Genomic DNA, 27,573 nt, shown 5'->3' with positions numbered 1-27,573 from the left:
AATTGGCACCCGGTAGAATATTATAGGTATGTAATTACCGCCCGGTAGAATATTATAGATATATAGTTGATGCACACTTATGACTCAACAGGAAATCATCCATAAATGATTGACGCAAAGCGTGGGAAGGCGAAGGCCGCACGTGCCACTGACCAGCAGGGATCTGCAGGTACCGCGGGAGTCCCTGGATGATATATAAGGGGGCCCTGAATTGGCACATTTTAGACGTGATTCACCAGAGTTAGAGCGAGCACCTTCACGTCACCCAGTTCAATAATTGGATTATTCGGACTTAGAATATTTTTCAATAAAAAATACTTAGAAATATTTTTATCAGTCTTCATTTTTTTAAACTATCTACCCGATACTATATCTTAACTGTTGCTCGTACGTGGCATATTACAAGTGTTATTTTAACTTATTTATACAAGCACATTCTTAATAAAATGTAATTCCTGTTAACTCTCATACGACCGTATAAAATATTGTGATGTTCATTATTCAGTGAAAATATTAATTTATTTATACCTACACGAAATCACTTCTTCGCGCTTGTGCATTTATTTTAGACTTGCACTCATTATTATACATGTAAAATTATACTTACAATATATTGAGTTGCTTATTTTTGTTTTTGCGTGCGCAAAAGAGACTTCTTCACCGATGTCATAATAATGACTATACGCGCCAGTAATACTGATTAATGGTTGTAATGTTCTAATGTACCTATGTCCTATATATTATAATATATATATATACACGTTATGAAGGACTATGAATCCTTATTTGATATTATTTATTATAACCATTATTATACTATTATATATTTTAATAATACAAAAATATGTTTATCATTTACACTGTATGTACACTGTTATTATACGTATTACAGAGTGTATTCTATTTATTTTCAAAATAAGAAAACCAATCGCCAAACCTGATATCTAACGTATCAGAGCTACGAACAGAACCGTTTTGCGTCCAACTCGACCGATCGGACTGTGTCCATGCTCGGATGTTCCGCATTAATGTGGACGTGTACGACCTACTGTGGCTGGTTGACAACCGCCTACAAATACAAAACGTTTACAGGCGCCCGAACTCATGGGGTTCGATCTGAACACGGACATGTTGGTCACTGATAGTATCTACTTGTGTACCGGTACACAAGCGCCAAGTACTATTGCTTATGAAGTTAAAGGCAGTTATTTCTATTAAACAACCACCAATAACCTTCTGCAGTAATTGCAACCTAATTGTTCCAGCATACATGTAATGATTAAATCATTTTTAATAAATACATTAATTGTTAAAAAAAAAACTCATTAGTTAAAATAAACATACATAATATTTATTAATATGTTATTATATATAAAAAAAAAAAAAATTAAAATATAATAAGTAATAAGTGAAAATCTATTAAAATAGTCACTGCAGTAAAGGTATAATAATTCATTTTGTTGCAGAACGACGGTATAGAAGATACCTTCTATACCGTGGCAGAACATTAACTGAGAAGGAACCACATTGTACAATAATTTAATAATTTGTAAATTTTAATTTAAATTGATTATTTTGTTAAAATTTTTAGTCTACTCAAATTTGACAATAATAATATATACCTTAACCAAAAAGTGAAAAAAAAATGTATTCAAATTTAAAATGTATTGGATTTAAGTCTATATCTAGTGGCCAGTGAAAAAACTTATAAAAAGTATAGTAAATCTTCCAAACCAGGATTTGGATTACTTTGAAGTGTCTGTCCAGCCAAAAATGCTAATTTGTGTGCCAGTTGACATACAGCAGGAACTCTTATAGTGCCCTAAACAAAATAACCATTACATTTATGAATATTCATAAATGGTCTAATGTTTAAAAACGTATTCATAATTAATACTTACCGTCCAATTGTAGTACATGTGAGTTAATTTATAAGTAAGTTGTTGCATATCATTGGGTGTAATTGGTATAGTAGCAGTTTCACTGAGAGTATCTAGAATTACATTATAGTGAGTTGGCGTAACTGTTCCATTGGTTACATGCTGAGATACCAGATAGAAATCATACCTATAATGCATTATTTTTAAATTATCAAAAAAAATGTTCATATATTTATATTTGCTCTAACAGATACGTAACTTGTATTTTATTTTTCATTATCTTCTACTTATAAAATTTTATACCCAGTGATAGTAGATTAGTTAGAAAGTAATTGCCATTATTTCAACATGACGAAATAAGATTTTTACTACCTATTATATCACAATATATTAATATTTTGTGTTTATGTAGGTAATAGGTATTCAGTTGTATTTATCAGATCATTAATCAAAGTGTTTTTCCCTTATGATATATATTTTTAAAATATTACTTTTTGTTTAAACATTCAATTTTTAAAATGCTGTAAAATCAGCTAATGAAGAACTTATATCCAACGCCGCGGTTGCGGCGCAGAGCTACGTAAAAAAAAAAAGAAACCAGTGCGCGACGACGGTGTTATACATCTCATTCTCGTATATATAACACGAGAGAACCAACTTGAATTCAATCGATGTAATTTTACGAAAATCATGTCGGCTACCCTGTAGCCTAAACTAATGAACCAATTGACTTGAAACTTTCACAAATAGATCAGTTTGGTGTAGATGATTCTGTGAAAATGTCAAGTTTATCAGAGTATTACAGCCTTAGTTATATGCTAATGTATTGGCATAATTATTAAGAGAAACGCTATATTTTAATCAATTCCATATTCCACAATGTACCTATGTGTTTTTGCTGGCCGCAAATAAAATAAAATAAAAAATAAACACTCTATGGTGTTAAACGAAACAATTGAAAACCGACAGTAGTTTAGTAATTAATGATGCTCTTATTTGTTTCAGATCCACCATGCGTTTGATTTGATGTCAACGTAACTATTATTATTTTATAATTAATTATAGTATTATACTCTAAAATTATGCGTTTCGTGTGTTTGCAACGGTGTTCGTTGAAATCATTGAAACGAGGGCGCGTTACATGAATTAGAACGTGTTACAAGTAAATTTGAAGTGTTTCCGGGGGCTGATTTATATATAGAAAGCAGTTTCCAATTACAATTGCTAATGGCAGTAGTTCTCAACCAGGGTGACATGAACCTAGTTTAGGGGTGACACGAAAAATCAACGAGAAAAAAGAATTTTAAATAAATCAATTTTTAAGAAAAAAAATCATATTGTTATATTCATATTAATAGGTATCATCGTCTTGAACGTTTTTTTCCGTGTACTGTTTCTATTTTTTTTTTTTTTTTTTAATTCTATGTATATAAAAATGGAGAAAAAATGTTTAACATTTCATCTATTAAGAACGGCTGAACCGATTTCGCACATTTTCTTTTGTTTGGATCGTAATCGCCGCGCCAGGAGGAAGTTCTTACGGATGGAAAATTTTAGAAAATTATCGGGTTAGAGAAATATGACGAGAGGGTGATGAAACTACAGAGGCAAAATAGTAAATAGTAAACTAAATTATTTTTGGTATTTAATGGCAACTATTTAAATAAAATAAATCATTTATTTAAAATGTTATAGCAAGGTTGTTTTTAAAATTAATGCAAGCAAATAGACGTACAAAATTAAATCCACCAGAAAAGTACAGAATCTGGATGTAAAAAAACTACTGTCACTGTCCAGCAAGAAAATAAACTATATTAAGGTAGCTATTGGTTATGATTGAATATAATAGTTGTAGACCTGTTGTTATATTTTGTCAAAATCATAACAACAAAAATAAAAATTAGTGAAATAAGTCAATGTTCACAATAAATTTCAAATTCACAGCAATAGACTAACATAACAAGTTATACCAAGGCATCAAAATAAAAACCACAAGATGGCACATTATTGTATTTTATCCACCGTATTAAAAAAAAAATTGATTTAACTTTGAAACTTAATGGTTAGAAATTATAAACTTACGTACACATCTCACGGGGTCCGCAATCCACCACGGGTGGATTGCCTACATGATAGTATACCACTCGCATAATCATAAGAGAGTCTCACAGCAACGGCAAGCAGAATGACTATAATATTTTATATTATGACTTGAGTAATTCACTGACTGATAAACGTAGAGCCTGAACAATGATAGATCGATGCTTGTAATTTACACGGTACATTCGTAAAATCGTACCACAAATTTAGTATGCAATAAGAAAGCATTTTACAAAATTCGCATATTAAAGTGGTGCTTTCACAAGTTTTCTGAGAATCAAAATGGTCAATGAAAATGTCAAAATGGCAATGAAAAGTTTTGAACACCGTTAAACCGAATATTAAATAACAAATTAATTAAAATTAGAATCATAATATAGAATTGGCATTTTTAACGGGCAACAAAGTGCAAAGGGTCAGCTAGAAATAGAATAATTTTTAAATATAAAGCTAAGATTTTTATTGATGTATTGTATCGTACATTTCTGAAACACTCTGTATATATTTTAATTATCTATAAGTTACATTTTTATTTTATTATGACACCATTTATTTGTGCTTTAACATCTTGGAGATTACCCAGTATGGTAGCGTAGACTAGATTTTTGAGAAGGGAATTAGTAATAGTAATATTAAATATTAATTATTTCTTTAATCTAATACATTTAGATACTACTTATCTAGTATGATAAATTGAAATAATGATGAAAATTAAAACCCTTTATGAAGGGTTAATAGTAATCATATAATATTTGATATAATAAAAATCTATATTATTATTTGTTTGCTGTAAATTCAATGTTTTCAGCAAAAAATAATATAACCTACATAGTATTGCTATATTAAAGTAATACAATATATTATAAAATATTCTAGGTAGATAGATCTTTTCCGCACAAAATTATTGTGCGTGTACATTGATATATCATTGAATTTATCTTAAACCATCCATTATAGTGTATCCCTAAACGGCCTTTTTTAAATTGATTCAATAAACACCTTGTATATGTATGTCATATTTATGGACAAATACAGTTTAAAAAAACATTGTCAACATTAAATTCCACAATTTTCAGTAAAATAGTTATAATTGTAAATAAATTATATAGATACTCACATAGTTGGGTTAGTGACACTACTATCAACAACTGTTCCAACTGGTGGATTTTGATAATTTTCTCTTCCTCCTTCTCTTTCAATGTCATAAAAAAATCTTGTACTGATACGTTTATTAACTATAATAAAGGCCAGACCAACTTTTTTATCCGCGTAGAACTCTTCACATATTATCTATAAAGAAAAATGTTTATATTTAATTTATTTACAAACATTGATTATAGAATAGTCTTTTCTATAGCCTTTGGCTTCAAGTAATGTACAATATACATGGCAATTTAATTATAAATACAGATACCAACCTTTACCAATTCGACTTCAATTTTATGGACGTTTGATAGGTGTCCATCTCCCACGCCATCTCTGTATATGACAATGGTATTAGGAAGCTTATGATTTTTCTCTCTATAATTACTTAGAGCCTCTAAAAAATAAATATATATATGTATATAATTTTCAAATAAAAAGTATATAATTTAATATTTTGTTATCTATTAGATTATAAATTGGTCAGTAATAAGTTATTATAGATCAAGTAATATAATAATGGAAACATATAATGGATATTAAATATTATAAAATATTATATATTTATAAAAATGAAAATTCAAGATTATTAGAAAACAACTAAAATGAAATATCATGTAAATATCAATAAGCTCTAATAAAGAAACCATGTACGACACATTCATAACATGAAGAACTCATATTTTTTAAGATGAGAAACTAAAACATAAATACATATAGCTAATACATATTAAATAATGTCGGTAGATTGTAGATTAGACTGATAACATGAATTCTAAAACCTATATAACATTTTTAATTAATAAATAATATAACTATATACATACTATATATACTATTTCCAAAATTTGATAGAAGTTCTTGTTCACTTTCAAATGGATCAACACAGCTGAAAAAAGAAGTGTGACTGTCATTCATTGTGGCTATTAATGCACCATAAGGTTTTTTTCCGCTTTTTTTATCATGGAAAATGTCAAAACCAAGTATCATCATACCCTGAAAAGTGACATAAAATAATTACTATTATTATATTAAATTTACAAAATACAAATTTATAATTTACTATTAACCATACCGGTTCAGGGATAACAACACGCCATGGCGCTCCTCCTAGTTTACAATTAATTTGTATGACAATTTTGGTACAAACTGACATTTTGTTTTTTTGTACATTTTTCAACAACACAACTTGAGATGGAACTAAAAATAATATTTCAAGATATTTAAAATATTTCGGTTTAAACAGCGCTATCATTATGATATTAGAATTAAACATTACTATTGAATTTAGATTTGTATGTATTAATAACCAAGGTGCTAAACCTGAATTTACCAAAAACTTGTGATAAAATTCTATAAAATATATTTATTAATGCATATTAACTGGCATTCTTATACTCTACAATTAAAATATTCAATATCATTGGATACAAAAAATCAATTTCATTAGTGATGTATTTAATTATTTGATCTAAGAACTTAATTAACAAGTATAAAAAAAATTGTAATCTATATTTTATGCACAAAAACGCAAATTATTTATATTAAAAATGTTTTGTTTTTAAAAAAACCAATTAAATATAAGTTTAAAAATAGATCTCTATATTATCATTAGTGATTCCCTGAGAGCCTTAAAATTAACTACAAACTGATATTTAAAAAACAAAATTGTGCAAAATATCCAAGAACCTATTTACTATTATCAATTAATATTAAACAAATAGCATTAATGAGTCCATCTTATGTCGTATACCTGGAAACGAAAAAGCTAACCTAATTGGCTACTAATTGCAAACAACGCTATCATATCTCATCAAACCAAAAAAATTAACCCATCTACAACCTCAGAAGCTTAAAATACTATCAATCACTAACTCAATGAATCATGAAAAAACTATTGGAATGAAGTACTTCTCATAAGTAAATTAAGGAATATAAAATCATCCATCCAAAAATGAAAACTCCCTCTCAATTTTTAAGGAGAGATAAACTTTATCACTAGAGACAAATATCCATCTAACACACTCCTTCCTCATAACCATAATGTTGTATTCAATATGGGATATATATATAAAAATCTGATAATAAACCGTATAGTGACCGATGGTCCAACTTACGCTAAAACGTGAAGGATATTTAAACAACTTATATATTTTTCAACTGTATTGATTTAAGTAAAATATTGTAAATAATCACTAAGATTGTAAGCATTGTAAGCCCTTTTCTTTATATTTTATCAAAAAACTTATACATATATATTAGCTAATATTAGGCTTATTACCCTTGTTCTTAAAGTCTAACAACTAAAAAACTATAATGGTCTATATTTTAGGCTATGGCCTGTTCTGTTATAAGATGAAACTAAATAAATAATAATTTATAAAATATTGGGAAAGAACTGTAAGATTAAGATTGAATAATAAAAAAGGAATCGATCTACCAATTGTTAATAAACATTAAATACACTCTACCAAAATGTTCAATTTTTGAAGTCAATAACTAAAAACCAAAACCCGTAGTGTGGCATATAGCTTATAGTTTCAGATAAATTTATGAAAGAAACCAGTCAGTGGTAAGTACTTAAATTCAGTAAAATATGAGGACTCCCAATGCTACCACTAATAACAAGCAGATGACAAAACCGGATAACAAATCTAACTATTATTTACGTATCAGAACCTGGAGCAAACCCATATTCAATTATTTTGATTAAATTCCATTATAAAATCTATAGTTTAAATTTTAAAAATTGGTTACCTGCTCTCGTAACACATAACTTTCTTTTAATCATACTGTAAAGATCATTACGAGATGATTTAATGACGCATAAAATAAATGATGGGTTCAATTCATTTATTATGCGATCCAAATGAACCGAATACGTTCTAATATGTATATCCTCAATTTCAACTCTAAATAAATAAAATAATCAATCAAACATAGCATATTTTGTATTTGAATAAGATGATAAATTGCATTAATTATTATAATAACCAATACTAACATTCTCGGTCTTTGTAATGGAAAACCCAAGTTATTTGCTACCCTAAGTAGAGTATTCGTAAATTGCCCAACATCAGAACTCCAGATACGCGGAGTTACTATAGTCCAACATGGTATTTTAGCCATAATACACATGGGTGAAGAACGTAAGTTTGCTGACCAATCACCGTTATAACCAGCTGGATATATGTGATTATCGCCGTAAAGATCTTGTTGTGGTAATACACGGCCAAAAACTGTAATGAGTTTATTACTCAATGTTAAATTCCACTCTTTTAATGAATCTAAAGACTAAAATATCAAGTAAAAATTAAAGGAAATTCGTTCATGTTTATTAATATTTCAATAACAATATTCACCTTAGGCGTAGTTAGTACCCGTTTAATAAAATTATTATACTTGATGATTCTTTTTGTAGGATTCACTCTTGTATACTGTGCTAAATCCTGCATGAGATGTCTATTCTTGCTGTAATCATAAAAATAAAAATAAATATTAAATAATCATTATGTTATAAATTAATAAGTACCTATGTAGAATTAAGATTTAATATTTTTTAATAAAACATAAAATTTTTTATCAATTTTTTATACACCTATAAATATCATACAATATGTTTAAATATTTTAAAAATCTCATTTTGCAAAGAAAAATTATGATTTAAGTCATAGTGAAATGTTTCATATTTCTACAGATAATATTTATTGAATAACAATGAAACAAAATAATTATTTTTAAATACCTAAATGTTTTAATAGCAATTCAACATCTTTTTTTTTTATCATTAAAGCAATCAATAATATACACGATAATCAAATTTAGAATTAGAATAGAATATCTATATAGTTAATAAAACATATTATATAACAAACTAAAATATAAATTTATATATATTATATACCCATAGGCCACAAGCAGATAACATTAGCAATAAGTACTGGAAAAGGCATTGTAATATATTTAAATATTTTATATTGTTAAAATTTAAGTTTTAATTGCTCATTAAAATATTATAATAATGCTTTCTAGTTTACAGTTTTAATTCTTGCAATAAATTTATGAGAAATCTTATATTAAAATTTATTATTTATAATATTTGAAATTGCAATGATTAAATGTTCAAGATTACAGATTAAAAGTAAAATATGTTATCAGTTTACTGTTTTGAACATTAGGTACCTACCTATATCGTGTATAGTAATATGAATATTTGGTGAGAATTTAAAATCTATGATTAATCATTTTTAAATTATTACATATTCACATTTCTCGTGAAAGAAGTTTTTCGGTAGATAATGCATCGAATTAAACTTGGACAATTGCTACAATGGAACAGACTAGATTTACTAATATATCCATATTACATATAGAAATTTTATAGTGATAAATTTTTTAATATTTTTTCACAAAAAGATAGAATGTTATCTTTAAGCTAAATAATTGTATTTATGTATAAGTACCTATACATATTATATATAAATAAAACATATGTATTAATGTTTAACATGTTGGACATTTTTATTTAAATATTTAGAGAATAATATAGATATAAATGATATAATATATTTATATACTTATAAATATCATTAAAACTGTGTTAAATTAAACTGAAAAAAATCGTGGTTTAACATTAGTATCCATGAAATTTTTTCAATGTAATTATAATTAGGACTTAAGCCCCCCCCCCTCACCAAATTGAACCAATTTGCGCCTATGTTGTGAATGTAAGTTCATATTAGTATTTTGTAAATTCAAATACCTAATAAAAAAAATTTTCTTAATATTTTAAATATATTAAGTATGTTCCTAATTGATATTAAACTATAAATATATTAATATTAAACCTATTTTTTATTCATTGGTTTAGCTAATAAATGGTAAGCATTCAGTTTTTTATCAAACAACACTCATTATTTCAAAAAGTATAGATTTTTTTTCCGAATTTCTAGATACATGTTTTTCTACAACTGTATAAAATTTAAATTTTTTTCACTCATATACATATTATGTAATAGTAAAAAAAAACTATCAACTCTTGATATTAAAATGGCAACCTATGTAAATAATTACATAAATTAATAAAGTCATTTTTATCATGAATTTTCATGTTAAAATGTTTAACTTTTGTTGATTTGTCAAAGTTGATTGGTTTTAGAAGGTTTTTAGGTTTTAAACATCAGAACCTACTACCGTTAGATCTGGGATTTTTATTTGTAAAATTCAATAGCTATAATAGAGAGTGGTAATAATATTTGTTCCTGTTATTACCTGTCATATGGGCGTATAGCTTATTATCAATTGTCATATAATTATAATTAATTGGACTAATATTACTACGTATTATTAATTATTTACTGACAAGTTATAACACATTTAAACTTACTAAACACTTTCCAAAACTACCAAACTTTGAAAAGCCATATCTCATCAACGGATTAATGAAAAATAAAAATTTGAATGTGATAATTCATAAAAACAATAGCTATTTATGAAAATAAAAAGTTGATAGTGGTTTACCTAATAAACATAAGGGAGAAAATATAAAAGAGTTCTACAATTCTAGAACAGTGAAGATCTTAAATTTTGAAAAAAAAAAAAATTTGAAAATAGTCAATACTTTTTTAAATAATGAGTGTTGTTTGATAAAAGAATCACTCTGTATTTAAAAGAGCAATAAATGCCATACACCAATGATTAATTTAATATGATTAAAAATAATAAATACAAATTATTTAGTAAGCACCCTCCCTAATTTAGCATTACTAAACCATTGTTAAACCAATACATTCATCACTCTATAAAAAATTTAAAAATTGATTAATAAAATAAAACATTAAACTGAGATTTTCTCTTGTTGTAGTATAAATAAATTTGTAACATTTTTTTACACATTATATTTTTGTAAACAAGCTTATTCTATTATAAAATACATAATTAAATATTATTTTATGTAATGTATTCTGTGAATTTGATTACCTCATCTTATTAGTTATTCCAGTCATAATACATAATTCAGGAACTAAATACACTAACTCTGTTTCCATGCCTTCATTTCTAAAAGACATCTTTTTTTTTGAAATCAACATTGGTTGTTGTTGATTGCTGATATTTATTCCATATTTCTATAAATAATAAAATATTTAAAGCTAAGTTTACAGATAAAATATAAAAAAAAAACAAAAAACAACCGAATTTACTGTAAGCTATAAATTATAATTATGATATATAAAATAATAAATAACATACTTCTTTATAATAGTCTATAAAAGATATACTAGATCCGTCTTGTTTAAGGAATGTTGATCGAGTATTTGACTCCTCATCTATATCATCAATTCGATAAGTCTTGTTATTAAATTTAGTTAGAACTATACTTCCTATAACGGACATTTTAAAAGTAATCTAAAAAAGAATATTATATTATATATTTTTTTTATTTTTATTATTTATAATAAAATCCTAGCTAATGTCTTTCGGTGGGACTCACTCTACAAATCGAATTTCCTTAAATGTGATTATATAATATAATATATATGTTCATAATATGTATAAAGATTATGTACAATCTATTTGATGTACTCGTAACAACTGTGATTAATTATTATTATAGTTTATAAAAGATTATCGTAACTTACCTACCTAATCTAGACTTAAATCATATAATTTTACTAAAATAAACTTTTGCGATGAAAAAACAATTGTTGAAATTGAATAAAACGTAGTCAGTCGCAATATGGGTCCCGTAAAGGACAAGTGTAATAATACATAAAATAAATAAATGTAATATGTACATAAATACAATTTTTCACTTCTCTTTAATCGTAATAACAATAATAATAATACATGTTTTATCCATTTTATATGTATACATAACTATGATTGTTCATAGTCTTGAGAAAAACTAATATTATATATTTTATTTTATTAATCCTTTACTGGTGACTGACTTAAAACAAACTAAATAAGTTTATGATAAATTTATAACTATTATAGTTATGAAATCATAACGATTACTAACCATCCAATTAGGGTCTCTGTTTCTATTATTTGAACATTCTATTAACAAATCTAGAACAGTGTCTTCTCTTATAACTTTAGTTGAAATTTCTGACCGCAATAATAGACCACAATCGAAAATTCCAAATTTAGTCTCATAACCTGGCCAAAGTTGAAGTTTATGATTTGGAATATTAATCTAAAATAAACAACAAATAAATACAATATAAATTAAAAGGATTATGGTAAAAATCAAATTAAATATTATCAAGTCCTATTAATAGATTGTATTTTTTTTTTTTTTTAATGATTTTAACAATAAAAATATTTTGGTAATTTTTTCTTAACAAATCCAAGATGTAAATTTTAATTTTTAGGCCATGTACTTTTGATATGATTCCACATTAAACGATGATGAATAATTTAAATATTTTAGTATACAATATATCAAACAAAACTAAAGTTACAATACCATTCTTTTAGTTTATTTGAAATTTATTTAAAAAATGATATGTGTTATTTTATTGTTTTGCAAATATACTGATTATTCTTTTTTGCATAACAAATTTTAATAATTAATATATTATTATTTACTTTATTAAAGAAAAAAAATATGCACCCTATATATTGTATTTTTAAATTTTATCTTGTAATAAGATAAAAAAAATAAATATAAGGTAAACAAAAATATCAAGTACCGGCAATACTTTAAACCAAAATATTATTAAAACATTAGATAGCAATATATAATATTAATTGAATATTATAATTGTTACCTTACAAAATAAATCTCTGATCTAAATTGTAGAAATCCAATATGTAGTTAAAAATAAGTTCAACAATTAAAAATTTGTGAAGTAAAATAACTATCTCAGATTAGATACCTAAAAGACCTAATCTATATGGGCACAATATATTTTTTTTAAATCACGTTAACTAACGTTAATTATTGAGTAATAACCACAAATTATTATTATTATTTTATTTTGGCATGACATAACAATAGTGTAGCAAAATAGTATTAATTTCTAATATAATATTTAAATCAGTACTTACTTTTGCATCTGCGTCATAGTAATTTTTTCCAACTAGTGTCAACTTCAAATGACTAAGGCAATGACGTATCAATAAATTAAAAATTTGAATAAAAGCATAATCATCATTTTCAATGACTGATGTAAACTTTAAAGTAATTATAACTGTTTGGTCATCTGTGTTTCGTTTTGATATCAGCTCTGTAGTCTAAATTAAAAACAAAATTGACCGAATTTTTAATTTATTAATTAATAAAAATAAAAATAAATTATAATAAACTTACGTCAGATTCAAATTTTTTTATACTAAACAACATTGTTCCATCAAAAATATATGCTCCCAAAAACTTTTTATGTGTACTTAATAACCCTCTTTGAATGTTTATTCTATCTTGTACAGGGTTAAAATCAACTCTATACTGGTATAAACTCCAATCTGTGGGAGTTGTAATTGGAAAATAATTTGATATTAATGGAATAAATTGACTTCTTGAACCTACAGAAAAAGATGATAAAAACAAAATAAGATTTAGATTTTGAAAAAGTTCATATGCATTTTAATAATATTTTTCTCTCAAAGTTGTGTTTACTTTTTAGTTTTTTTAATATTAAAATTAATAGTTATATATAGTACAGAGTGCAAAGAATTTATCAAATTATCTTAAAGCAATAATGCATTTATGATAACCACAAAAGGGTTAACAAAAAGTTTTAATCTGTAAAAACCAATAAAAGGTAAAAAAAAAATATCTAAGAAAAGTCATAAATTATTCATCAGTTAAAGTATAACACTATCCAATGTATTAACCTGTTATCTAAAAATAAAAGTAATGATGAATTATTGCTTTATGTAATATCATTGAATTAATAATTTAGCATTCTAACATTGAAAAGTTCTTAAATACCAAAGTGTATTACACTATACCGAGTTTTCCATAAAACATTTGTGAAGATGCTGGTCTCTCTAACCTAAAATACCCATTTTCTATAGGTGGACGACCTCGAATTGCAGCTCTATCATTTAACATTGGCCCATTTCCTAAGGTAAAAATACAATACATTAATATATGGGTAACGGATTACTAATTTACAAAAAAAATTAAATAACATATATTCAGTCCAATAAAAGAAATAACCTCAGAGCCTTTGGAACCTGTCTCTGTGCATAGTTAATACAAATTCAAAGTATTTGATCAAATTATAATTTTTAATCAATTTATAAGTTACAAAGGTTTATCTTTTAATATTGGACAAAATATATTTTTGCATAGTGGGATAATATATTATATTTGGGCCAAGTATATTTATTAAAAATGAATTATTAATTTAATGCTAGTATAATTCACTCGAAAATTGTAACATAAGAAAGTAAAGTAAATTTAGAGTAAAAAGTAATAATGACCACTGGTTAATGTTAATATAGCAGTCAGTGTAGTTTGTTGGTGACTGTATGACATTATTATATGAATAAATAGGTAAAATACAGCCAGGGTCAGCTGAGTCTTGGTCCAGCAAATTGCTCCCTGTATTAATTTATATAGTACATGTCAATAAATTAAATGGACATAATAGTAATATATAATAATAAATACATAATAATATATAATGATACCCCACATTCTACCATAAAGTATATTTGTAAATAAGTAAAAATGTTCAAAATAGATATTATAATTTATTTCTTAGTAAAACATAATAAATTTTATAATTTAGCTGAAATTATAGTCCGAATATTTGAATTTTTGAACATTGTATTAGTTTTTAATTAACTTAATAATACCTACGCACAAATATGATTATAGTGTTTTATTTATATTTTGTTATCGCTTTCGCTTAACATAAATGGCCTCAACTATAATTTATACAGTGTAGGTAGTAGAGGTATACATGTTAAGCCTTAACTACATACCATTATGATACAGAAATGTCCAAGCAATTTGATACTTCAAAATAACATAATATTATTCAATATATTTTTAAAAGTTGTCATGAAATATTTAAAATTATTTTTAAAAAAAAACAATATACTCCATCGTTAAAATAATCTAATAAACTCGAAAAACGATATAAATTGATATTTAAATCTTTTTAATATTTTGAATCTTTAAAAGTAGTGATGTAATATACCCAGAAATTTTATATAAATAATTATTTTAATAATCTCATAGAAATTATTCACCGGATGATAATTTTAAAATACATATAACTGGTTAAATTTTTTAATGTATACCTTTTGAAGCATCTATTTAAAAAAAAAATTAAGTTCAAGCCTAAAACATAGTAACAATTGAAGTAAAAACAGTGTTACACCCTATTAAGAATATGATGTGCACAGAAAAATAAAAAGATAACTTTTGATTAGTAAGCTGAAAAATACTGCAAACAATTAATATCATTACCACAAGGTTATCATGGAAAAAAAATCCTGGATGGAGTTAGAAAATTTTCACCTCCGAACTTAGTTACCGAATGTTGACTTTATTAAATATTATTATTTTTTATTATACTAAATATATATATATTATTTAAGTAAACTATACCTCTTTCCAAGTTATTGATTCTATTCGCTATTTGTCCAACATCTTCAACCTTAATGAAATAACAAAATTAATAGTTATTAGTTATTTAGTAATAATAGAAATTATTTTGAAATTTAAAATATATTTTTTACTCTCGGTGGTCTAATTTCTTGCTGATTTGGTCGAGGTCCTCGAAATTGTGGTTGTATTTGACGAGGAAGAGGAGGGTTTGGCCCACGAGCGTGACCTCTGCCGCGCCGTGGATTCTCCATAAATAATCTTTTAAACTATTTCTAAACAAAAACAATTTTCGTCAAATAAAAATCTAACAAGATTATGTAAAAAATCAAGTTAAAAGGAATTAAGAAACAGGTCGTATTATTGCTGTGCTGCAAAACAAATCTTTTATACAATTGTATGGGGATGATCGTCCCTAACAATATCGGTACACAAATATTATACAAGATGCTCAACAAGTATAATATAATTTTAATATAAACAAATAGTGATAATAGATTATCCCGAGGCCGCGGTGGTGATGTGATAACTTACTGACGCCTTGGTGGTGAAGAGTACGATTGCCAATCAAGCTGATAACGACTCAATAGCCCAACAACTTCTGTTGATACTCCTGTTGACGCGTTGCGTCTCCAATGCACCGATGTGTAATGGGCCACGGATGGAAATCACGTGAGCCTCGACGACGACGATCCTAACCTTATCCTAACGACCTAGCCTAACAGGTGTCGTCATTAACAGCGAAATAACAAAACGAGGCTTTGACATACACAGAGTCGAACGGCCGAGCACAAGGGGCACGATACAATTCACACATAAATAAAAATATTGTACGGAAAACGTTGTCGGACAACGATTCCGGAGTCCGGACAACGTATACGACCGTCGAGGACGCTATAAAAACTGTTTAAAGTCGACGCAACGAAAACTAGCCGGTGACCCCCGCGGCCCGCCCGCCATAAACTGGCTGTAACCCATGAGTTCTCAAACTGCAGCGCAGCGCTGCCGTGCTGAAGGCGGCAATAAGTTTTGAAAGTATGACGACCACTGAGTGGAAATGGCCTTAGCGGCTTAGTGACTTAAGCAGTCACGCCGGTCACTGGCCAGTTTTCATTGCGCAGATTATAGTCGACCATGCACGAAGGCGCATCGAGAAGGCAACGAACCAAAATTGGTTGACGCAGTTTTGTTGACAGCGTTAACTGATAACTGGTGGTGCGCCAACCAAGACGTGGTTGGGAAGGGGTGACGGAGTCGAAAGTAGGTAGTTGGAATGTTCGACATCGACATTGTGTTAATAATATTCTTATGAGCTAGATTAGGTTAAAGTAAAATAAAAAAAAGACTTAAGAGAGTTCTAGATGATTGCATCAAGGTAACGCGTGTTTAATTACATATTGTATTAGCTATTAAAGTATTGCCTATAAACTATAAATAATAATATAATATCAATATTTTTTTTATCTTACCGTTAATTAGTTTATGAGATGAAATAATAAATTCGAGCAATAACAATTAATATGACGTGTATTAAACTACGCGACTACACGGCTACACCGATTGACGTGTTATAAAATACTATTGTAAAATTATAAACAATATTATTATATCGAATACCGACACAATCGCAATTTATAATATATACTGTATATGAACTAATGGGTAGTTGCTTCGACGAAAGAACAAACACAAAAAATATATCTAACCTCGTGTTTTATGCCGTAGTCAATCGTGGAATGGTAGTCGAACTATATCTCAGCTTCTCCGAATTTCGAACACCGACCGTCAACCTCTGCACAATACACACTGCGGCGTGTGAGAGAATATGCGTAGGAAATAAGAAACACGAAATTCCTTCTACAACATTCACACACACAATGTGTGTGTAGTCTGGAGTGGGGGGTTATAGAACTGTTGATGGTCGAAAGGAAATGGGTGTGGTTCAGAGACGTGGCGTGCGATGAGTAATAGTACAAAGTACAATTCATGTGGCGAAAAAGGACTCGCCGATAAATTAGGGATGCGCAATTTTTGTAAGTAATCGATATATCGATGTATCGATAATGCAAATATCGATATAATAATATTCTTTGAACTATAAAACCGATATATCGATAATGCAAATAATACATTTTGATTTTAAGAAATGTTATTTCAAATACCAAGTACATTAATTGTGTTTGACATTTATCTTTGAAAAATTAAAATATTGTTATAATGTTATACTCAAATGATATTGAACAATTTTTCTCATCTTACTTTATTTTATTTTAATTTAAAAGTACAAAACTTTTTTCAATGAAAAACAATTAACAACATTATAAATATAGACAAATGAATCAAATCTTGATTAACAAATTTTACATAATGTTAAAGTACATAATACATAGTGTAATAATATAATATTAAAAATAATAACAACCAAGACTCAGTCTTTGAGTTGGTAGTCTAATCACAGTCATAGTAGAAACTTTAGGATTTTAGTTCTTTCCATAAAACAAAAAAAAAAATACCTGAGTAAATAACATAACATATACATAAAAAATTAAAGTGTCCAATACTCTTCATCTAATGACTGCAGGAATAAAAGCTTAGATAATGTTGATCCCAGAAGTCTATTTCTTGACTGGCTTACAGTTGCCCCCGCCTTGCTAAAAAGTCTTTCAGATGGAACAGACGTAGCAGATATACATAAATATTTTCTTGCCAATTTATAAAGTTCTGGATAGATAGTTTTTGTATTTTCCCATTCTATCATCGGGTCATCTTTCCGAAGGATAGCATTACCCTCCAAATATGTACGAAGTTCATCTCTATCTTTCAACAACACTGAATGGAACATTTTCTTTACATATATAATAAACAATAGGTACTATTTGTGATGTTTACTTCTTTGGATCTACCTGGAACTAAATTTAAATGTAATAATAAGAAATGTGAGTTTGTAATGTTTGTATTATAAAAGGTGTTAAGCACATGGTATTAAAATAATTCTTGTATTTTGTATTTTTCTGACCTTTTAGCCATTTTATTAATTAATTCATTATAAAATGATTCATATTTCATAATTAACAACCATTCTCTAACTAACCTAGCCTTTTTTTTTATAGTAATAACTATAATATACAATACTTTAAAATTAATTAATCTATACTTTTCATTTACAACTTTTATTATATTATATTACATACCAGTTATCGACATAATGTTATTAATGAGGTTTGGCATCAACAACTGTTTTTTTACTCTTTCAAGTTGATTAGTTTTCTATAATAAATAATAAAAATACAATTTAAAATTACCTACTTGATTTATTTTATTTATTTATCGGCGATAATGCCCCCCACATACTGTTCAACTGAATCTGTTTATTCTTTTTTCTAAACCAAACCATAAGTTCTACAATTTGGCGACGATATTTTCGTAAACGCAAACTGGATTATCATTTCTTAATATGAAAAGAGGCACTTTGATTAGTGTTGGAAAAATTAGCAGATAATTTCAATTTTAAAGCCTATACTTCGATAAACATCATTTTTAAAATGTATTGATATTTGATTTATGACGTTTTTTGATAAAAAAAAAAGCTTAGAGTTTAGAGTTTTTTACACTCTTTAGCGTTTTTGTGAAATAAACAATCTGTTTCTGAGAATCTATGGGTTAGGTTAATGTATTATTATAATACATTATATCATTGATTATATTAAAGAACAACTTAAACTAAATTATATTAATATATATATTTACTATATTATATGAACTTCTTTCAACATTTTCAGCATTAAATTAAATTTTAGCCATAGCAATACAGTTATTTCGTGCTCTTTACATAACTGAAATTTATTATCAAGAATATTCTATGCTTAATTTCCTAGTGTCTTCATAATAGAATCTATATTACATTCAACTTCTTCATCAAGATGTTAATTTCAAGGTTAACATATTTTATTAAATGATATTTTTATCAAACATTTAAATATAAGTACATTTTGAATTGTAGGTTATCTACCACCTTCATGTGCATCTAATGAGTTTTTAAATATTTTTAAAAACACAACCAAACTATAAATTAATAATTATATATATTAATATTTTGTAAGCGACAAAAAAATTCCCCGAGGATTTTAATAATTACTTTTAGAAATTTTTGTATAGATTCTAACATTAATAATCTTGTATTTCACCAAGTTTCAACTTCTTGGACTAAGACTGTTGATAATTGACTGTTTTTCTAGAAATTTACATAAATTTGACTAGATTTTTGCATTCATTAAATAAATGTATTATTAACTGCAAGGGTACTGAACCATTGTCGTCTTCATTTAATAACAATTTTGTATCAAAAAGTTTTCTTTTATTACTTCTTAATGCATGTACTATTTATATTATTCATCAATTCTGAATTATTGTTTCCTTTAGCTATTTCAGTTAATTGAGTAAAATTATTAATCATAATTATTTTAATATTTTCACCACTTTTGGTCTCATATGAAGGGTACTGGCCAATATACAATATATTATGGTTATATAGTAACCATTATTAATCAATAAAATGTATTGTGATTGTCATATAATTATTATTTTTTTTTATATGTGTAATTGTCCATCCACATGTTACAAGTGGAAGCGCAGTATTCATTAGTTACCTATTAAACTGTAAACATCTTTAAAAAATACAATTCTTATCTTGGTTGTTGTACTTATGATATGTCTGGATACAAAAAATTGACCAATTTCACGATAACCAAGACCTTTGATGGCAAACGTAGATCAAATATCCAGACTACAGTATTTCACATATTTCATAATTGTCTCATCATTACATGACAGTCGCTTCTTATTTTAAATGAACCATACACTTCAACAGTATTTTGAGACGCTTGTGTTTACCAAGAGTAGCAGTACTTTAAAACAGGATGAGTAGAAAAACTTTTGAACATTGAAGTATTATAAAAACTCTTTAATTTAGACTATATGAACAATCAATACATCAAAATACTGGTCTCGTTTAGCACTTTCAGAGTGAATACTCAAATTTATTAAATATATTTTTTTAAATGCTTTGTTTTTATTTACCCTAAAATGGCGTCAATAGAAACATTGATAGTTTTTGAAGTCTTTTTCTATTTCCCCAACCAAAGGGTAAATAAAATCAACTATTAAGATTTATAAAAATTAAAACAACAAGATGTCATATTACAATTTTTTTTTATATTTTTAACTTAAATATTTTAACTAAAAAAAAATAAAAGTAAATTTGCAAAATAAAAATTAATAGCACTGTAGGTTTAAAAATTAATAACATAGTCGGTTAATTTAATTTGTTATACCCTGATGAATCTTATATTTTATGGTTGTTTATACAAATTTTTTTTTTAATATCCCTATTAAGTCAAATCAATCTCATCTAATTATAAGTCTAAATAAATAAAATATATTGCAAATTATAAGTACTGTTTTTATATATTTCTACATTTTTTTTAGTTGTTATTATTTTATTCTTGTTTTAAAAATGTTCTCATTACTTGTATATATTATATTGTATTAATTAGGAATTATTTATTACGTATAATACTTTAATATTAATAAGTAATATATATTTTTTTTACTATTATGGTAAAAGGCTCTTACATGTAATACATGCATTTTAATAAATATGTTAATTATATTAAATATTATTTTGTTAATAGTTTATAATATACTTCGCTAATATTATTTGAATAAATTTAAAAGATAATATTTAACTTGTTAATTTATTTTGTTAAAACATTTTACATTTTAAATTTATTTATACAAGTAGTAAATGTATTACTATAAAAAAAGAAATAAAAGAAAAGAAATAAATAGGTAGAAATATTTTTACCAAGTGCATAGGTGATAATTATAACAAAAAAAATGTTGTAAAAAATACAAATCAGATTATTATAGTATTAGCAGAGAAATTAATTAAGTTCAATAAATTTCTTAAGTTTATTTAACATTATTAATATTGGTATCAACTGATTTTATTGTTAAATTAACTTTATCAATACCTACATCATATTATTAACAACAGGGTTCATGTAAATTTAATAAAGTATTTGTTGTATTAATTGTGAGAATTGTTAGTTTTATTGTTATTGTAAATTTTACAATGTTTATGATCAAGGAATGACAATTTATTTGTCAGTTCAAGAGTAACAAAGTTATTGTTAAATTTACTTAAGTTTTCATTATTTTTATTATATTTTTTTTCTCTACATGTAGCACATTGGAATTCAATTCTTGATTATTGTGTTTAAAACAAATATAGGTATAATAATTATAAATTATAATAAAAAAATAAATGAAAATTAATCAACACCGTATAAATAGGTAAGTAGGTAGTTACAAAATTTAAAAACTGAATATCAGATAGCATTATTAAAAATATGAAAACCTAAACGTAAACATTAAAAAAATAAGAAATTTTGGATAATATATAATATGATTATGTATGTATTATATTTAACAAACTATATAAATAAAGTAGGTAATAGGTATACAGAATCATAAATGATACTAAAATAAGGTAAAATTTGATTATTTATACTTTTATACATATTCCAGTCTTAATAATTAATATACAACATAGATGCATAACATTTATAAAATGCACATTATATTATTGCAAGGGAAAATGGATATGAACATTATTTAAGCTATAGGTAATTGTAATTATCTTTCATATGACTTGAGAAATAAACTGTCAATGAAATTTTATAAATTGATTATGATTTAACAACTGAAGTAAATTAAAGAATTGGAAGTTGTGTATACATTATAATGTTTGTCATCTATTGTAGTACCTAAGTAACCAGTCTTGTTAAAAATGTATGAATCTTTGAGATTATTAATTAAATAAATAGAGTTGTTATGTATGTTCTATGACTGTTTTAACAGATGTATTAATAAATTACAAGCTCTGCTAAAACACTTATTGCTTCAATTTCAAACCTAAATTAATGTAATTAAAAGAAAGATAAATTTCTATTAAAATTAATCTATATGCATTTAAATCATAGGCAAATAATTATATACAATAAATTGAATGCTATGAAAAAATTGTTTTGTTATTATCTATGATAATTATTATTAATTAATAGGGTTGACATTTTGATACAAATGAATCTTTTGTGTCTGGTATTTTGAAATGTTGGTCCGCAAGTATAAAATGTGTTTTGTTTGATACTGATTGTTTTAATAAAATTGTTTTTTGCATTTTTTGACAAAATTCACCTTAAATGCATTTTTAGGGAATTTTCTTAGTTTTTAAAACATTTTTCACGATTTGTTAATTAAATGAACGAAAATAATTGTTGAGATTAACAAGAAACTTTCATCAAACTGCCAACAGTACGAAGGCAACAATTGAATACCCAACAGGATATAATATAATAATAAGATAAATGACAATGCGATATTATAAAACGTTGATACTCTGAAACAAATGTTCGTATAATATTAAAACCTTTTACGTTATACCTATGTAATATAGCATACCTATTATTTTTGTTAGTTAAAAGTACGATTTATATTTTTATGTACCCATTTGTAATAAAAATATATTTATCATTAATACCGATAGAAAAATGTCAATATGTTTTCATTAACTGTCTTTTATAATATATACTTACCGATCACATTAAACGATAAAATTTGAATAAAAATTCTACATATAATCATCGTTTGTAGGCAAAATAAACAACCAATGATAGGTGAAGCTGTGACGGGTCAGATAGTTTTATATAGTGTAGATACATTTTTAAATTATAATTTATTTTGAGACATTCACGGCATTGAATATCATAAAAATAAAACCATATAAGTAAAACTATTAGTTCGAGAATTTTTGTTATAATTATCATTGGTTAAAATAACATTATGCATCAATTATTTGCTTAATAGCGGGCAATTAAATTGCTTTAACCAAATTACATTTAGCTATTTAAATAGATATGCATTAATCAAATCTAATTAAATTTTAATGTATACTATTATAACTAAATATGATAATATTAATATAAATTATAAATATGAAGTAGTGTCATTAGATGCCTGGCATTTATCACGTCATTACGCCTCGTAACTACGTAACCATTATTTTAACAAAAAAAAAAGAAAAGAAAAGAAGTAGCTTATATACCAATATTTCTCTCATTTTTTTAGCTATCGTCATTAAACGATTATTCCAAAATCAAAGCAAGTAGGAATACTAGGTAGGTATATGGGTTTAATTTGAATGTCCAAAAAAACTTTTAATATTGATTAACATTAAAATAACACCAGTCTAAAAGACAGGCGCGTACACAAAAAATTTTTTTTTTTTTTTTGGGGGGGGGGGGGGTTGGTAGTGAATTTTTATTCTTATATAATCTAACCTTTATTAAATTATTAAATTTTGGGGGGTTTGAACCCCTAGAACCCCCCCTTGTATACGCGCCTGCTAAAAGATCTAATCATAGAATACACAGAATGTTTTAAAATTCAAAAAATAATAGGTAATAATGATAATCACAAATAAATATTAAATAAATACAAATATAAATATATAAGTATTAGTAATATTTAATAGTAATAAGTCGTAACTAATTAATGAAAATAATATTCAATTTTCTTTAACGACCAATTTACCAAACAATAAATTTTGGGTGATCAGTTATTGAGTTATCGTATTCCTTTAATTGAATAGTGAATAAATAATAATTGTTAACCTGGTACCTACCGTAGGGTATAAACAAAACTGTGGGGACATACGACTTATAAAGACTTTATTTGGATGTACATTTTAAACTTAGAATTTCTGCTAGAATGTTTTGTATTTGCTTAAGGTGCATTTTCATTAATAACAATGGCCAAGAAGAAAAGAATTGCTAATCGTTTAGGTGAAATAATGAGACCTCAACGATTCTTGGTTAGTATTAATTTATTAAATTATTCGACTTAGTTACATTACTTTATTTTTTGTTTTTTAATATAGAAAACCAAAGTAGTAATTGATCCATCTGATACTCATATACCGAATGAGAAAGCTAAATATTCTGATAAGAATAAAAACAATAAAAGAAAAAAAAAGATACTGCTAAGTCAAATGGTCTTCCAGTAAATCCGGAATCTGAATTTTTAGATTGTTCATCAACTGAAATGAATGCTATATCTCCAATACATTCACCAATAAATTCTGCAGTAAAACATCCTACTCCTGCAGTAACTCAGGAAGTATCAAAAAATTGTTGTTTGTGTTCAAAAATGGTAGAAAAGAAAGATTTAGTGGATTGTCCAATTTGTAATATCAGAGGTAGAATAATTGTAATATAAAATAACATATTTATTTTTAGGGTTCCGTACCTCAAAAGAAAAAAAGCGGGCCAGTGAGTACCACTCTGCTGTACATTAGGTGCCGTATGGATCAGGCCCGTACTGGCCTACCGGGCAACCGGGCAGATGCACGATGCGCCCCATGAAAATTACGTCTACATTAAGAATTTTTTTCCCCGTAAAAACTGAATAGTATTGAAGTTTAAAATTTTAAACCACTTTGGTAATGATTTCTCTTAGAAAAATACGGATGCATAATTGATATTATGTATATTGACATATTGAACATTTTACATTATGACTTATGAGTTGTAACTTATAACTTATAAATGTTATAATATTATAATATACGTTACTGCGTTCAGTTATACGGGTATGGCCGTATGGGTATTCATTTAATAATATTGTTAAATTATCACTATAGTAGGTATACATATATATTAGGTATAATATGATTCTACTGGTTATAAATAGCTTTTATTTTTTGTCCAAATGACGATGTCGTCTATCATCGATAACAATAGTATACCATATTATAATATGACAATATATCATAATATATGCCGTAGTATTATTGTTACTTGATTCATTATCTTTTATTACAAAGTATTTTCTGATGTATATAGCCTGTTCCTATAGAGTATAGAGTACTGAGTGATTAGAAAAACATAAAATTATTTATATCACTTTAAGCATAATATAAAATATTTTATTTTAAACTATCATTTTATTTACAATTATTTCTCCTGATACGGAGAGTGGGTGACACGAGTTAGACGCAGTGTAGTGTTAGCGAAGCACAGAGCTTAAAGTGTTAAATTAGTGTTAATAATTATTATTTAACATACAAATTACAAGTGTATCGTGTACGACAACGTGTTGACGATTTGACATCAACCTCATCCAAGAAACATCTAATATTGTAAGTTGATATTTTATTATTTAAATATTATTTGTCAATTTTTCAGTTGATGAAAGGTTATTTCTAGTAATTTAACGTTTTACTTTTAGTAGATTATCATAATTAATAGGGTGGCCAGACATCTCGTAGGTTCTATACGGTTAAGTTTCGTACTTAGGTATTTTAAAAGACTGTCCTGTAGTCCCCACGAATGCTTTCGGAACGCTTAATGCTTATATAATATGTCCTGTATGGCTGTATTCAAATAATATATCCTCTGTGTATCGCCTTATTATAAAAATTCAAATAATCGTCATATTAGTAATTAAAAAATCAATAAAAAATATTATTTAGGAAGGTTTCTAGCTACAACAGATTATTTGTTTTATTTTGTTTACTGTTTATCAATTTTTTTAAATAAAAATATTGATAGAAAGTTAATTTATTATTATTTATGATAAAAAGATTATTTTAATTTTTGAATCTCATATAGGTATGAACTAAGTTTTTCATTTTTAATAACACTAAAAAATGATTATTATTTTAGCAGTTTAAAAATTAAAAACAAATGTTACTAAAAATGGTTACTAGTTACTACAAATTATTTATTTTATTTTGTTTAGGTACTGTTTAACAAATATTTAACTAAAAATATTTATGAACTGTATTGTATATACCTAGATACATATGTATTTTTATTCTTTATTATAAAAAAGCATTCTTATGTTTTTTTTTTCCCCAGTAATCCCAAATTTTTAATCTGATCACCCTAATAATTACTTAAAATAAGATATTAATTTGTGTTTTTGCTGCCTTCTTAATAATTATAATATAATAATAATTTGTGTGACAATTTAAAATTCAATGAATTTTGAGATTTTATAATATTATAACATATATATATTTACCTTTATTATCAAAAAATAAAAATTTAAAATAATTCTAGGAATGATTTATTTATGATTATAACTTTTAATATGGTCTTAACTCTTTTAAATTCATATAAATATAAAACATACTTTTAAACTTCAAATAAAATATTAAAAAAAAAAAAACAAATATCACTTTATACAAATAAATATTGAAAATAATCAAAACTTAATTTTGTTCTTTTGTTGGTGTCGTCACCTTATATTCTAGGGCCTAGAATATAAATAAAACGTGTTGTTCTTTTTTGTAAATTGTAGGTACTAAAATAATCGTATTTGTACAGACTAATAAAAAATTGTTTTCACATTTATTTCTTTAGAAAAATGAATTTAATATAGTTATTAATTAAAAATATGATTATTTACTATTTCTATTTTTTTAAATAAATGTTTACTGGTATTGTATAGTCGAAATGGACTCTAAAAAAAAGAAAAAGAGCGGGTATGAGTTTCGTGCAGCAAAAAAGAAAAAGGATCTTCTATCAATTGCCAGTTCTTCGCAGAAAATTAATTCCTTTTTTACAAATTCACATTGTGTTAATGATTCAGAACATCCAAAAGAGAAGTTAAAAAACACAAAGAACGAAACAAAAGATTATAGAATGGAAATACAACATCAAGAAGTCAACATCGAGGAAATACCTATAGAAAAATCAAAAAACTCGAAGAACGAGAAAAATATTATTCAAATAGAAACCGTTCAGAATCGAATAC

At 25.9% G+C, this 27,573-nt stretch overlaps 2 protein-coding genes and 1 long non-coding RNA gene across 4 annotated transcripts in view; 1 reads left to right on the top strand and 2 right to left on the bottom strand.

Moving 5' to 3' along the window:
* LOC114127732 (uncharacterized) overlaps positions 1 to 27,573 on the bottom strand; it is an 85,666-nt gene that overhangs the window by 14,545 nt on the left and 43,548 nt on the right. The window lies entirely within an intron of this gene.
* LOC114127733 (piwi-like protein Siwi) lies at positions 1,433 to 15,964 on the bottom strand. The gene is made up of 17 exons (XM_050206861.1): positions 15,828 to 15,964; positions 15,697 to 15,745; positions 14,082 to 14,195; positions 13,441 to 13,652; positions 13,179 to 13,364; positions 12,145 to 12,321; positions 11,373 to 11,528; positions 11,103 to 11,248; positions 8,486 to 8,594; positions 8,128 to 8,417; positions 7,881 to 8,035; positions 6,199 to 6,323; positions 5,951 to 6,119; positions 5,399 to 5,520; positions 5,098 to 5,270; positions 1,902 to 2,067; positions 1,433 to 1,822 (listed from the first exon to the last, which is right to left on the bottom strand). Exons 1-17 carry the CDS (start codon positions 15,945 to 15,947, stop codon positions 1,706 to 1,708), a joined length of 2,586 nt encoding a protein of 861 aa, XP_050062818.1. The 5' UTR covers positions 15,948 to 15,964; the 3' UTR covers positions 1,433 to 1,705.
* On the top strand, positions 2,855 to 6,076 carry LOC126552188 (uncharacterized). 2 transcript variants are annotated; one of them, XR_007606022.1, is made up of 3 exons: positions 2,855 to 3,495; positions 3,576 to 3,699; positions 5,979 to 6,076. It is a non-coding gene; the product is annotated as an uncharacterized LOC126552188 (long non-coding RNA). The 2 variants fall into 2 exon arrangements; XR_007606021.1 differs by lacking the exon at positions 5,979 to 6,076 and adding an exon at positions 3,825 to 4,394.

Source organism: Aphis gossypii, chromosome X (assembly GCF_020184175.1).
Source record: "Aphis gossypii isolate Hap1 chromosome X, ASM2018417v2, whole genome shotgun sequence".
Lineage (NCBI taxonomy): Eukaryota > Metazoa > Arthropoda > Insecta > Hemiptera > Aphididae > Aphis > Aphis gossypii.
Note: the sequence above shows the minus strand (reverse complement) of the source record. Positions and strands in the feature narration are given on the sequence as shown.